Source organism: Bos taurus, chromosome 16, assembly GCF_002263795.3.
Source record: "Bos taurus isolate L1 Dominette 01449 registration number 42190680 breed Hereford chromosome 16, ARS-UCD2.0, whole genome shotgun sequence".
Classification (NCBI taxonomy): Eukaryota; Metazoa; Chordata; class Mammalia; order Artiodactyla; family Bovidae; genus Bos; species Bos taurus.
This window is the reverse complement of record NC_037343.1, coordinates 76,351,420-76,366,097: the sequence shown is the minus strand read 5'-3', so window position 1 is coordinate 76,366,097 and position 14,678 is coordinate 76,351,420. Positions and strand designations below refer to the sequence as shown.

Here is a 14,678-nt window from a genome sequence, read left to right as displayed (position 1 = left end):
GGCACGTGGCTTCTTTGCTGTGGCTAGCGGGATCCTTAGTTGCAGCTGTGGGATCTTCAGTTGCCGCCGGTGAACTCCTAGCTGCAGCACATGGGATCTAGTTCCCTGACCAGGGATCCAACCCCAGGCGCCCTGCATTGGGAGTACGGAGTCCTAGTGACTGGACCACCAGGGAAGTCCTGGAGATTCCATTTTTAACAAAAAGCCAAAGTAGATAATCAGAAGATTGCACTTGCTAATAAATTGGTTTCATAGCTAGGTTGTAATCTTTCCAAGTCCAGGTAGAACGATTTTCAAAAGCCAAAATTTTCCAAAAACAAGTGATGCCAATTCTAAGGTAACTGAAACTTTCCTCTTCCCTGGAGCACTGTCACTTTTCACCTGATTTCCATCCACCGAAATTGCTTTTCTGTGCATTCACTGATTAACTCCCCAGTCCCTTACTGAGTAGATATTGAGCACATGCCACATGCTAAAACCTCTACTGGGCCTGGGGATAGAGCGGTAACTGAGGCACCTCTCTGACTTTGGGAAATTCATACAAAATCATAGCTTCAAGAGTCTCTGCAGAGCAGCTCATAGAGGTGAAGTTCACGCCAAGCAGTTTTTCATTCCCCACCTCTGAAGAGGTAAGCATGTGCGCCTGGGTCATCCACTAATCCCCAGGCTCAAGAAATGAAGAGAGGAGGCGGTGGGTGGGGCAGGGCCTCCCCAAGGCATACAGGAAAAAAGATTTCGTCCCAGAAAAACAGCTCCTTATCCCGCTGGATACCAAGCATAGCTGGGACATTCTGTTTCCTTGCTTTGGCTCAGGCTCCCGGGCTCGAGGAGGCCTCTCTGGTTGGAGCAGAGCAGAGCTCGACGGCCGGAGGGAGGCTGCCAAGTCCTCCCTGCCCTGGGTGGGCCGGAGCATTCAGAGCATCCACCACGCACAGCCTGCTGGGGTGACGGCACAGAGCTGGAGGTCAAACCCCACGGCAGAGGAGGCGGTCTGTTAGGTGACAGCTTTCCAACATCTCTGGGCTTCGTGGGAGCCTCACCTCCTGGTCCTTGGGAGGCTGCCCAGTGCTTTCCGCTTTTCCCCTAGTTATTCTTTCTCCGTTGCTTATCTACTTCTCTTTCGAACTGAACAGCACACAGTATACACACAATGATCATTATAAACATTATTGGAGCTTTCGTTAGAAGTGATTAATGGGCAGGGAATTAAAAAAAATAAATCCATTGCCATCTAGTGAAATAACTAAAGACAGAGAAGGACTTTGAAAGCATGGAATCCATGGAACACCTGGGGACTATTTTAGAAATTCATTTTCAGTGGAGAAGTTTATCTCGGTGAAATGATTCCTGGGAGAAGAAGGAGAACGTTGAGCTTGCTTTTCTTACCATATTTGAAATCAACAATTTGGAGGTTAAATGTCAGATACTCTTTTTTAAAAAAAAAACAATGTTGGAGGAAAGGGAGACATTTACTATCAACAGGCACAATGTGCAGGCAGCAGAGAAAAATAATCCAAGGCTTTGGATGAGGTCTGTGCTGTCGTCATTAAACATCAGTTAATCAACAGAATAATAACAGTGAGCACTAAACTGTGCCATCGAGGCAGAAAGGAACCAGCACTTAAATACACAGTTAAAGCATTGTTCAAAGTTCTGGACAAGAAAATCTTTGCAGTATTTTGGAGATGGAATCGGAGGCCAACCGAATGGTCTCTGGGTTCATAATATTATTATGGTGCATGAGTGGAAAAAACCGGTGCCATGAAAAGCAGAATGTGGCTTGAGGTCACACCCCTCCATATACACAGATTCTCTGACTGCCCATGCCGCTTAGAGCCAGCCACTGAGAGCAGACCAAGAAAGCAAGGACCAGCCTTGTCACTGAACGCTGGAGGGAGAAATGCAGGTGTGGCCACCCTGCCTGCTGTTTGCCAACATGGCCAAAGAGCTGTGTCTGTGTGGTGCCCGAAGCACTAGCTGAAAAAGAGAAATTCCAGTTAATCCAAACTGCAGTTGTCACGGGGCAAAAACGCACCCATCATTTCACTAACTGCTCTTCTGGGGAAAGTTAATTCGGTCAAAATCGTTTTGTCCAAGGTGTTGGATTGATCTACTTTGTTCAACAGAGGAAGCCTGATCCGAGAACAGTTTATCTAGCCCTGGACGGTGTAAGAGATGGAGGAGGACTCTTTCCCTTTTATTTTAGTTGTTGCAAGTAAAGATTTGGTCATATGTTTATGCCAGAAACACCCTGGAGATGGGCAGAGGCTCTGAAGGTGGCCTGACCTGGCTGCAGGACAATCTGAATCAACAGCTGACCTCTCCCTTAACCTCTCAGCTTCAGTTTACACAAATGCAGAAGGGATATAAAGACAATTAGAGACAGTATTTGTAGGGTGCCTGGCAGAGCGCTAGACAAATGGCCAAGTGTTTGCTCTCTGCTGTTACAGTGCATCTTGTAGAGTCTCGGTTTAGCACCATTCTGAGGACACTGACCCCTCGGGAATCTGACGAAAGCTACCGGGTGTGCACTTTTCAGGGGGCACTAGTGGGTAAAGATCCCGCCCGCCAAGGCAGGAGACGTAAGAAACGCAGGTTGGATCCCCGTGTCAGGGACATATCCTTGAGTAGGAAATCGCCGTCCACTCCAGTATTCTTGCCTGGAGAATCCCATGGACAGGAGGAGCCTGGCAGGCTACAGTCTGTGGGGTTGCACAGAGTCAGACGTGACTGAAGTGGCTTAGCACACACACCTGCACATCTTTGCCCCTGAACTCACCTCAGCAAGTCACATGCATATACAAACATGCCTGCATTTTCAGCAAGTCGTAGATTGAAAGCAGTAATCAATTCCACGTCAACAATCCCAGCATTAGGTGCAGAGGAGACAGAGGGTTTCTCTGGGAACAGTGGAGTCATCTGGATAAGGTATGTATACTTTTTGTGTTCTAGGTAAGTCCACGGGGCAGTCTTTAAGGTATATTTTTTTTGACCTCAACAACACACACATTTGCATCATGTGTTAGAGTTAGTGGGAGAGAAACATGAATCCAGAAGTATTTCTAAGAAAGAAAAATATCACATTTCCCATTTTTCAGAGACATATTTCCCTAGTTAAAGTCTTGGCTCATAAAGTGTCCTTGACTTTGACCTCAAGGGTAATTTTTCTTTTTTATTTTGACTCTGGCCAGACCTATACTAAAGCACAGATTTTCCTCTGGGAACTGAGACGAGAAAGCGGACAAGAAACACACTTCGCATCGTCTCACTGTTGTCCGGCCCGGAAGGGCCTCCCGTAAAGCTCTGCTGCGACTCACCGTTCCCCCGTAAAACCTGGCCCGCAGGCACATTTCATTTCTCCCTGGAACGCCGTGCAGTTGCCCCCGTTGTAGCAAGTGAGGTTGGCCTTCTCATTCCCACAGACGGTGGAGGGTAATCGGAGGTATCTAGGGAGAAAAAAGCAACAGTCACTGCGGTTCATCTTGTTCATTCCGTTCAAGAACACTTTTTTAGAAAAGTCCGCGTATCTTGTCCTTGCCAAACTAATGAGGTGCTCAGGCGGACTGAGCTACAGATGCTTAACTGTGCTGTTTTGTACACCGATCACTCTTCGGTCCACAGGTCCTGCTGGAGGGCGCTGTAAGGAGCGTGGCTATCCATCTTCCATTTCTACCCAGTGCTCATTCATGAGATAAGATCTGTGCCGGGGGGTTGGCAATAAATTTAGTGTAGAAACTCGCTATGGCTAGATTAGCTGCTGCTTGGCTAATAAATCACATCAGGCCATAGGAAAATTGCATCTCTATAATCGTCAGGAAAGAAAGGCCAGGACTGTAGTACCCAAGCATTCGTGTGATTTCTCCGCTGCCTCTCACAGCCGAACTCCGGTTGCCCCGCCAACACTTGCTGCCCTCATCCAATAATTCATGACTTAGCAGAAGGCAAGCCAAATGCTGTCCAGGAGGTTTGTATACAGCGCTCAGTGGAAAGTACATGTGAATTCAGAGTGTGGCTCTTTTGTTTAATAACACAACTTTATATATTAAGGAATGCCTATAAAAGCCAGTACAAATTGTTAGATGCTAAGCAGAACTTTACTACCAGATAAAATCCAGGGCTGTGACAGGGCTGGTTAAAAAGACTTTAAAGTGCCTAGGTCCTTAACTACACTGTGCGTGTTGTGCATTCAATCAGATAAATAGTTAATATTCAAGAAAGATACAATGAGTTTTATTTTGTTCTGCTCAGCAGACTGCAGCTAATATGGAGAAAGCAGTGTATGTGCTAAGTGTGTCTCTTCCCACAAGAGCTAATCAATTTGACTTTAAAAAGAAAATACCATAAGGATTTTTCAAAAGAGCCAAAAATGTCAACCAGCTTTGGAAGAGGTCAATTAGCAATGCAAATAGGAAGCTTTGTATACATCTTAATGTTTAATAAACAATTTTTGAATCTCGTTAAAAAGTACTTTTGAATCAAAACTTTACTCTTTGAAAACTTGGCTTTGATGAATTAGGCAGAAAAAAACACTGGAGCACTGGTTCCTAGGCATATATGTGTCTTTTACTTTTCCAAAGTCACCACAGCAGTACTATTAATTTTGATCCTGAATGTCTCTTGCTGTTAAGCATTCAGTTTACCTGTTGACAAATGACTAGGTTAACTTATGAAAAGTCATGTTTTATTGGAATGTCAGTACTCAGCAGTCAACCTTGTGTCTTGCCTTCATAGGCTCTGAACAACAATATTATGGAGACAAAAATACATCTCCTTGTAGCTGTGACTACGTGTGTGTCTACCAGGAGATTTATCCAGTGAAGGCACCACCTCTGAACTACTGTAATGTCTCCAGGCTGCCAGCCCACTCCGGGCATTCTTGTCAACATCCTGGAAACTATTACTTGCTGGAAATAATAGTCTCATGTTCCTACGTGCGTGCTTAGTCACTTCAGTTGTGTCTGACTCTTCATGACCCCGTGGACTGTAGCCCTCCAGGCTCCTCTGTCTATGGGATTCTCCAGGCAAGAATACTGGAGTGGGTTGCCATGCCCTTCTCCAGGGGGTCTTCCCAACCCAGGGATCAAACCCACATCTTTCATGTCTCCTACATTGGCAGGCGAATTCTTTACCACTGAGCCAAAGCCTATATACATATATATTACATGTACATATTTATGTATATAATTGTATTGTCCTTTGACATTTTGATTTTTATCTTACTGGTTCCCTCATTAATTCATGACAAAGTCATCAAAACATGCTCATTCTGAGAGTCATGAATTCCCATTTTGAAAACTAAACTTTAACATAGCCTTTTCAGAATTTTGTAAAGTTGACCTGCCTGAAGTGACCCAGGGCATTCTTTCAGGGGTAGGAGTCATGCTTCCTCCTGCAAAACCAGAATTCAGCTCTTGTATTGGTTGTCACTGTATTTATTTCCTGCGGCCTTAAGGCTCCGACTCCGGGGCCTATAGTTCCCGAGACATACTCTGACTGAGGTGACTGAGAAGACATTTTGTTTGAAGTATGTGGTCCAAATCCTGTAGAAAGTGCTGGCAGATGCGATCCTGTCTGCACAGGACTGAACTGTCATGGCCGTGACCATGAGCCCCTGCTCAGCACAGCGTACTGAGTGTACCTGTGCACGTGAGCACACCTCCAGACACGCTTTATGTGGATGTAATGCTCACCTGGCCGCTCAGAAGATAAAGAATCTGCCTGCAACGAGGAGACGCGGGTTCGATCTCTGGGTCGGGAAGACCCCCTGGAGAAGGGAATGACTAACCAGCTCCAGTATTCTTGCGCGGGAAATCCCATGGACGGAGGAGCCCAGCGGGCGACAGTTCACGGGGTCGCAGAGTTGGACGCGATTAACGCTTAATGCTCACCTGCAGAACCTTCCCGTGAAATTTCCGGGACAGCGGCAAGAGTAGCCGTTGGCGTCACTCACGCAGGTGGCCCCGTTTGCACACTGGTGATGCTGGCAGTGGTCCACCTCCGACTCGCAGTTCACACCGGTGAAGCCAGGCTCACACCTGCAATGATAGGCTGTCCCGCCGGGGGCGGAGCAGTTGCCGTGGATACAGGGGCTTGAAAGGCATTCATCCACGTGGAACTCGCAGTGCGGCCCCGACCGCCCCGCGGGACAGGTGCAGCGGTGGGAGCTGTAGGTGTCCTCACAGCGTCCTCCGTGCAGGCAGGGCCCGGAGCGGCAGGCGTCGAGCTGCAGGCAGCCCGTCTCCACCGGAGGCCGGAGACTTTGAGAAACCGCTCCTCCTGAGGTCTGTTCATCAAGCCACGGACGTTTTCAAAGTAAGAGAGATAGAGGCCGCTGATTGCTATCGTGCTTAGACACCCTCGCAGGGCCCGCGTGCTGTCGCTAGCTCGGTCACCCACATAGACGTCTGTGTCATCCTTCAGGAAGCTGAGGCTCCCAGCAGCGACTGCGCTGGTCACAGGAGGCGTTTGTCCGTCCACCTCCATCTGCCACCTGGAGGCCTGGGCCCCCGGGTCTGTCATGGAGATGGTCACCTGGTACCACACGCCGTCGCTCACGGGCTGCAGACTCGTCAGACTCAGCGTGTAAAAGCTGTTGCCGCTTCGCAGTTGAAATAACAATCGGGAATCCTGAATGTGAATACGAAGGAATTCAGGCTCCTTCTCTGCGTGCAGTATGATCGCGTGGGCATCCCTCGTTCTGAAACCGAAGGTGATGTTGGTGAGCTCTCTGGTGATGTTCCCGTTGCTCCTGAATATTATCTCACGGCTTTGTCCATTAAAAACAGCATTTGCGATACCTAAAGAGAGAAGGCAGTGTCAGTCAGCAACTTGACTAAACCTGTGACATTTGCTTCAGTTCAGTTGCTCAGCTGTGTCCGACTCTTTGTGACCCCATGGACTGCAGCATGCCAGGCTTCCCTGTCTATCACCAATTCCTGAAGCTTGCTCAAACTCTTTTGCTTAATTACCTTTATTAACATGAATGATCAAGACATTATTACCATCATGTATTGATTGATATGGGATAGGCACTCTGTTAGTTGTCTTTATATTAGTTTTAATACAAAGTTCTTAAATACAGGTTTATTATTAATATCGTTTCTATTTTATAGAATAAGAAATTGAGATTCATAGAAGTTAAGTAATTTTTTAGTGGTCAAATGGCTAACAGTTAATGAAGACAGTGTCAAACCTGGATGGTCTGACACCAAAACCCGAATCATATATTTCTTTTCCACTGAAAGGGACTTCCCTTGTGGCTCAGATGGTAAAGCATCTGCCTCCAATGCAGGAGACATAAGTAGACACGAATTTGATCCCTGGGTCGGGAAGTTCCCCTGGAGAAGGAAATGACAACCCACTCCAGTATTCTTGCCTGGAAAATCCCATGGACAGAGGAGCCCAGTAGGCTATAGTCCATAGGGTCACAAAGAGTTGGACACACTGAGCGACTTCAGTCGAATATCATTTCTATTTTATAGAATAAGAAATTGAGATTCATAGAAGTTAAGTAATTTTTTCGTGGTCAAATGGCTAATAGTTAATGAAGACAGTGTCAAACCTGGATGGTCTAACACCAAAACTCAAATCATATATTTCTTTTCCATTGAAACGCTAATACATTCCAATATTATTTTACTTTGGTTCCCACCAATAAAGCATTGATTACCCATTTTATACATCAAGAAACTAAGCACAAAGCAGTCTCAAGTCTAGCTACGGTTACACAGTAAATTAACAGTGAAGACTGGCTTCTGAGTTAGCCGACTGTGTGCTCAGTCATGTCCGACTCTTTGCAACCTTATGGGCTGTAGCCCCCTGGGCTCCTCTGTCCCTTGAATTTTCCAGGCAAGGATACTGGAGGGGCTGCCCTTTACTTCTCCAGGGGATCTTCCTGACCCAGAGATCTCACCCACATCTCTTGTGTCTCCTGTACTGGCAGGCAGATTCTTTATCACTAGTACCACCTGGGAAGCTGACCATGAGACACTTAAAGGTAGCAGTCTAAATGACTAATTTACTATCTGCAAACTCCAATTAAGTGTCCAGTTACCAATCTGTGCCTAACTAAGAGTAGTATTCTGTGAAACGGGCAAAATCATACAACCATACCATCTGCCCCACTGCATGGCATGTATACACGATCACATATGACCATAGCACTTTGGAGCAATCTTATTGGGTTTTTCTATTGAAGTGTTTTATCTCTTAAGTCAGTTTATGATCTCCTTTAATACATTCTTGAGAAAACAAGAGAAAGAAGAACTGCTTCAGCTTTCCACCTAACCTATAAACCTGGCAAATTTGGATCCACTCTGCTTTCTATTCTGTTATAATAGACTGTTGTTGAGTTGCTCAGTTAAGTCCAACTCTTTGTGACCCCATGAACTGCAGCACACCAGGCTTCCCTGTCCTTCACCATCTCCCAGAGCTTGCTCAAACTCATGTCCATTGAGTCAGTGATGCCATCCAACCATCTCGTCCTCTGTCATCCCGTTCTCCTCCTGCCCTCAATCTTTCCCAGCATCAGGGGCTTTTCCTAGGAGTCAGCTCTTCCTATCAGGTGGCCCAAGTACTGGAGCTTGTATGGATGCATTGGATGTATATGGATGTTATAATGGATGCATCGCCCTTCTTCTCATCTGCATAATAACAGAAAATACATCTACTGTTCTCTGCCCCTGGCTCCTGACCGAGGCTCCAAAAATCCTGGTGAATTCCTAAATGATGAGAGCATGGCACTGGGAGCATGTGTGTTGTAATGAGACAACTCTGCCTGGGTTCCTGAATGGAGCCTGGCTGCAGGCTGGTCATCAGGAAGACTGAGCCATGACTAGAAGCTTGAAACTCTCAGCCCCAGCCCATCCTCTAGAGAAGGACGAGGTTGGAAAATGGGGTTAATAATTAGTCATGCCTACATAAAGAAGCCTCCACAAAACCCCGAAAGTATGGCATTCAGAGAGGTTCCAAGCTGTTCAACACAGGTACACTGGGACGGCCACGCACCCCATCTCCTCGGGACAGAAGCTCCTACACCGGGGACCCTCCCAGGCCTCGCCCTGTGTATCTCCTCATCCAGATGTCCATCTGGGGCCTTTGCAGATCTTTCAATAAGCTGGTAAGCCAGTAAGTGTTTCCCCAAGTTCTGTGAGCTGCTCTCGCAAATTAACTGAACCGAGGTGGGGATAGCGGGAATCTCAGATTTACAGCTGATTGCTCAGAAGCACGAGTGACAACCTGGACTTGCGGTTGGCATCGGAAATGGGGTGGGGGTCTTCTAGCAGGACCAAGCCCTCGGCCTTTGAGACCTCACACTATGTCCGGATGGCATCGGAAACGGGGTGGGGGTCTTCTAGCAGGACCAAGCCCTCGGCCCGTGAGACCTCACACTATGTCCGGATGGCATCGGAAACGGGGTGGGGGTCTTCTAGCAGGACCAAGCCCTCGGCCTGTGAGACCTCACACTATGTCCGGATAGACAGAGTCAGAGTTGCACTGAACTGTGATAACTTGAGGACACCCAGCTGGTGCTGCAGAATTGCCTGGTCAGGGGGAACCTGCACACATCAGGCGTCAGAAATGTTGTCAGTGGGGTCCTAGTGTCAAAGTCAAGGGGAATCACACAGGAGGGGGACCGCTGGGCTTTCCCTAGTCGGGTGGGAAGCTGTAGGTTTTCCTGCACACACCCAAGCTCAGCTCTCACAGCCATGCCTCGGGTCCCCTTCATCTCCACCTTCTTCATGGAACCTCCCCCTGTACTGCATCATCATTTTCCCTCCCCTTCCTTCATTTCCCAGCAGTGCACAAATAGGCTGCAATTGCACATGAAAACCTGAGTCCTACCCTGACTTCCACCTACCCTCTTGCATTTTTATTTCTCTAGTTCCTTCTCTGGCAAAGCTTTTTCCGAATAGTTTTATATTCACCTTGTCTCCACTTTCTCATCTCCCATTTTGCTTTTTAACATCTTCCACTGAGACTTTGGTTCCCGTCACGTCACTGAAACCACTCTTGTCAAGGTCACGGAAGCATCAGTGTGACCCGATCCAACAGGCAACTCTCTATGCTCATTGTCTTCCAGCTTTCAGTAGAAATGAACCTCACAGCACTGTCTTTTGCTCACATGTGCAGCACCACACCCAACCTCGAACACTTCATATACAGACTCTTCCAGCTATTCCTCAGTGTTCTGGTTTCTACTGCTCTGCAGAGCAACGTACCAACCATTCCTGAGACCCCACTGCTTACCATCACGTCTAGAAAGATGCCCCAAGTCCCACACACGGCGGACAGAATTTTCTGTGGCCCAGCCCCTGACCGACTCTCCAGTGCCATTTCCGGCCATTCTTCCTCGTTCACGTGCTACAGCCACAAAAGCTTCCTGCTGTTTCTTGAAGACAACGCGCTTGTTCACAAAGCGTGTCTTTTACCCTTGCTGTTACTTAGACAGGATATTGGCCCCTGCTGGTCCCACATCCACCTCTTTCTCAACATAATGTGTGCTCAAATGTCACCTCCTCTAAGAGGGTTTCCCAGCCTATCCAAGTGTTTCCGTCCCAAATCCACTCTCCTTTCAATTATTCTGCTTGATTTTCTCCATAGCATCTTCTAACTATTTGAAATTGTTAAATTTTCTTTAACAATCCAATTAAAAATAAACAAAATAAAAAATATAATAATGTAATAGTAGTGAAAGTGTTAGTTGCTCAGTCACGTCTGATTCTGTGCGACCCTCTGGACTGTAGCCCACCAGGCTCCTTTGTCCATGGGATTCTCCAGGCCAGAATACTGGAGTGGGTTGCCATGCCCTACTCCAGGGGGTCTTCCCAACCCAGGGATCAAACTTGGGTCTCCTGCATTATGGGCAGATTTTTTATATAATATATAAAATATACATTTTATATAATAATATATAAAATGCTCATATTTTATATATAATACATAATAATAAAATAAGTAAAAAGTTTCCTACTTGTTCCTGGTCTTTCCTTACTAGAACGTGAACTTTTACGAGATCTTGGACATTCTCTGTCTAGGTTCTCACTAAGCCTTGTGCCTGGAACACTGCCTGGTATACAGTAGGTGCTCAGTAAATATTATTAAATGAATAATATATGAAAGTAACTCAGTCCTTAATTCCGAAAAGTGAGATAATGATTAGAAACCTCAGCATGAGTAAATTCAAGTGGATTATTTGACGGGATTAACATTGCTCTTGATTTTATTGCTTTTGACTGTGGTGGATCTTTTTTTTTTTTTTTTCCCCAGCCAGGTTGCGATTAGGGAGGAAAAGAGTAAGAAGTGTCTCATTACATGCTTTAACATGTAACATGCTAACATACAGGTTAACATGACAAACCTCATTATTCCTCCAGCTCCTGAAGGAAGGGTGGCGTGTCATGCTGCGTAACTCGTCTCACGGACATGCTGACCGTGCAGAAGTCACTCCTTGTTGTCTGAGTTAGAACCGCCGTGCAGGTACTATTTATACTCTGCCCTTCCTTCAGGGAACTTTATCATAATAAACACGTCTCTATCTAAGGTGGGTTGTAATTTTTAAGTCTCTCTTTTTTGATAGGACACACAGATAGAAACAATTAGGTACTAAAGGCAAATTTGGGTAGTTACTCTAGCAGCACTATCTTCTCAGCACATCTCACTCAAAAAACATACCATACAGTCACGAGATCACATACAACAGAGAGAAAGTGATCTAGGGGTAATATCTATTGGATAGGAAAAGTTCACCCCTTCTACTGATTTCCCTCCCCCCCTCCTTTATTAAGATAGATCATATGTCAAAAATGTTTATGAGACTCTGTGAAAGGTCAGAGGCAAACTTTCTCCTCTCTCCGCAGAGGCAACACCTAGCAATGAAGAGCCCTCCATGCCTTTCCGAGGCGTCCAAATCCTTCACGTGAAGACAGAGGCAACAACACTCACCCGGGGTGTGGTTCTCACACCGCCACTGTTTTTAGAAACCTTTTCTTGTTTCCCTATGAAGGCATTCAGAATGATTTAAACCCTTTTGTAGAACATAACTTGGACAAACAACTTTAGTACTTCCATCAAAAGAGTAATAATGAAATGAATAAGTAGTAAACTATTTTAAGCAAGCAATTCAGAGGGTTGAGCAAGGCAAAAGGTGGCATTAAAATTCTGCGTCATATCTGAGGCCTGACCTCATTCTTTATGCAAATTCATCATGCTTTATTCATGTGTGTAGCATGCGTTCATGTGCGTGTGTGCTAAGTCGCTTCAGTCGTGTCCCACTCTGTGCAACCCCATGGACTGTAGCCCACCAGGCTCCTCTGTCTATGGGGTTCTCGAGGCAAGAATATTGGCGTGGGTTGCCATGCCCTCCTCCGGGGATCTTTCCACCCCAGGGACTGAACCTGGGCCTCTTATGTCTCATTGGCACATGGGTTCTTTCCCACTAGCGCCCCCTGGAAAGCCCCACGTGTAGCACATTATTTCTTAAATCTGAAACATGAGGGTATGTGTATTCTCCAAGAAAAGCTCCCCAAGTATATACACAATGCAATACATTTCACACGTCACCTGAGAAGTTGATATATCATCTCAAAGTACATAAACATCAAAAGTAAATATATACTTGTCCTCAGTCACTTCGAGGCTCAGTTTTTGTTAACAGACCTGAGGGCCATCTACCCTCTAGCTCCAGACTATTATTTTAGTTCATTGTTTTACAAGGTATTTTATATATTTTTAAACTTGTATGCAGGCAATGTGCTTTAAGTCTAGACCAGTTAAGTGAAACTATTGAGTTAAATGGAAGAAAACAGACATTCATTAAACAAGTATTTGCTGACAGCCTCCCATGTGTTTGGCAGTATTCTAAACGCTAGGAGTAAAGTAGGAAACCAGAGGGAATACCTCCTTCTCTTTGGAAGCGCATATTCCACTGAGGAAAAGATGATGAACAAGTGAACAAATACCTATAAAACGAAACACCCAAGGATGATAAGAGCCACGAAGAAAAATGAAGCCGCAGAAGGGGGCGTTTGGGTAGGAAAGGGGATGAAGAGAAGAGGCAGCCTGTGGAGCTGTGGGCTGGGAGGGTTCAGGGTAGAGGTGGTGGTGGGGGGAGCCTGACTGATGGGGTGAAGGCAAGAACACTGGACAGTAAGACGTGAGGAGCACGTGGAGGCCAGCTCCCGGAGGGGTTCTCCCACCAGGAAAGGGGCAGGAACATGGGAGGCAGCTGGCGGGGATGGGGAGGCAGGGATCATCCCCCAAGGGAATCAGGGGAAGTAGTTTGTGACGAGGATTTGACAGTATGTTTACATGCTGGTGGGAGAACCGATGATGCTGCTGGCGGGCGAGAGAAACATTTCAGAAGCAAAATCATTGAACGAGGCAAAGAGACGAGAGTTGAGTCCAAACGTGAAGGGTGGCTACAGACTGAACTGCGCGTTGTCTCAAGTAGAAGAAAAGGCAGACCACGAATCACTGTGCCGCCAGCACATAGACATGTCAGAATTGTGAGGAGAGCGTTCAGCTTGCTGACACTTGGGAAACTGCTGAGTGGTGCTGAATTTGGGCAGGAGAACTGCTCCGACTGAAGGAAATACTCACTGCAAACAGGAACTGAGTGCTTAACGCGTTCAGCTGTCTACACACAAGGTCATACAATGATCACACACACACACACACACACACACACACACACAGATTTATCTGCTCTTCCAGCAGACGTTTTATCCTTGTTTTACAGAGGAAGCCTTAGATTATGGAGGCAGGTGAGCCACTGGAGGCCTCATAGCTAACCGATGGCAACAGGCTCACTCTGGTGCTTTTGCTCTGCATAATCAGCAAGGAGGAAAGAAAAGCCAAATATCAGCCTTATCTTTCTCTAGAAATCAGCCTTACACGATCCAGGATGTAGGTCTGGAGTTGCTATGGCCACCATCTCCCCACCCCCCCGAAACCCAGGGGCGGGATATGTCATGAGGTTACCCTGGTTGACTACACTCGTGTTAGGCTGGTTACACCACCCCTCATGCTGGGGGAAGCAACCACAAGCTTCTCTGCTGAGCTGGGTGTATCTGTGCTCTTCTTCTGGGCCGACTCATCGACCAACTGAAACGCCCAACTGGACTGGATGGTGAGAAGTTAAACTGCACCTACATTCGAAGCCTCGAGGCAGCCGCAGGCACTGGGCGCCGGGAGGACACGGGCCGAGTTCACACCAGCGCAGCTCCTGGCAGGCCTTCCCAGCTGTGTTCACAGGGCAGGAGCAGGAGAAGTCGTCCCACAGCGGGTAGCAGATGCCTCCGTGGTGACAGGGGTTGGGCTGAGTAGACAATAAATCACAGGCGTAAGGAGCTCTGGCAGCTAAATGCGGAAAGGAGCCAAGCGAGACCCCGAATCTGTTCATGTTAACTTCCTACTTATTTACGTATCGAACATTTTTATATCTGTTGGCTGGTAAGTAGAATAAAACTTACTGCTACCATCAAAAGGAAAAGGGAAATAAATAAAAATATATAATATTGATCTCCTGTAGCACAAGGGAGATTTTCAAAGGTGTAATAATAGTCTCTATAATTTACAAATTCCCAAACACTTTCAATGACACTAATGATCTTTTGAGTTAGAGACTTTACCTCTCGTTTCTCCTGGTGAGGAAACTGAGGTCCCTTTCATTGTCCAAG

At 46.5% G+C, this 14,678-nt stretch overlaps 1 protein-coding gene across 1 annotated transcript in view; it reads right to left on the bottom strand.

The window, feature by feature from the left end:
- CRB1 (crumbs cell polarity complex component 1) overlaps positions 1-14,678 on the bottom strand; it is a 213,682-nt gene that overhangs the window by 35,708 nt on the left and 163,296 nt on the right. The window contains 4 exon segments of the mRNA NM_001192482.2: positions 3,318-3,446; positions 5,889-6,252; positions 6,255-6,797; positions 14,152-14,317. Of these exon segments, the coding sequence (NP_001179411.2) occupies positions 3,318-3,446; positions 5,889-6,252; positions 6,255-6,797; positions 14,152-14,317 (1,202 nt within the window).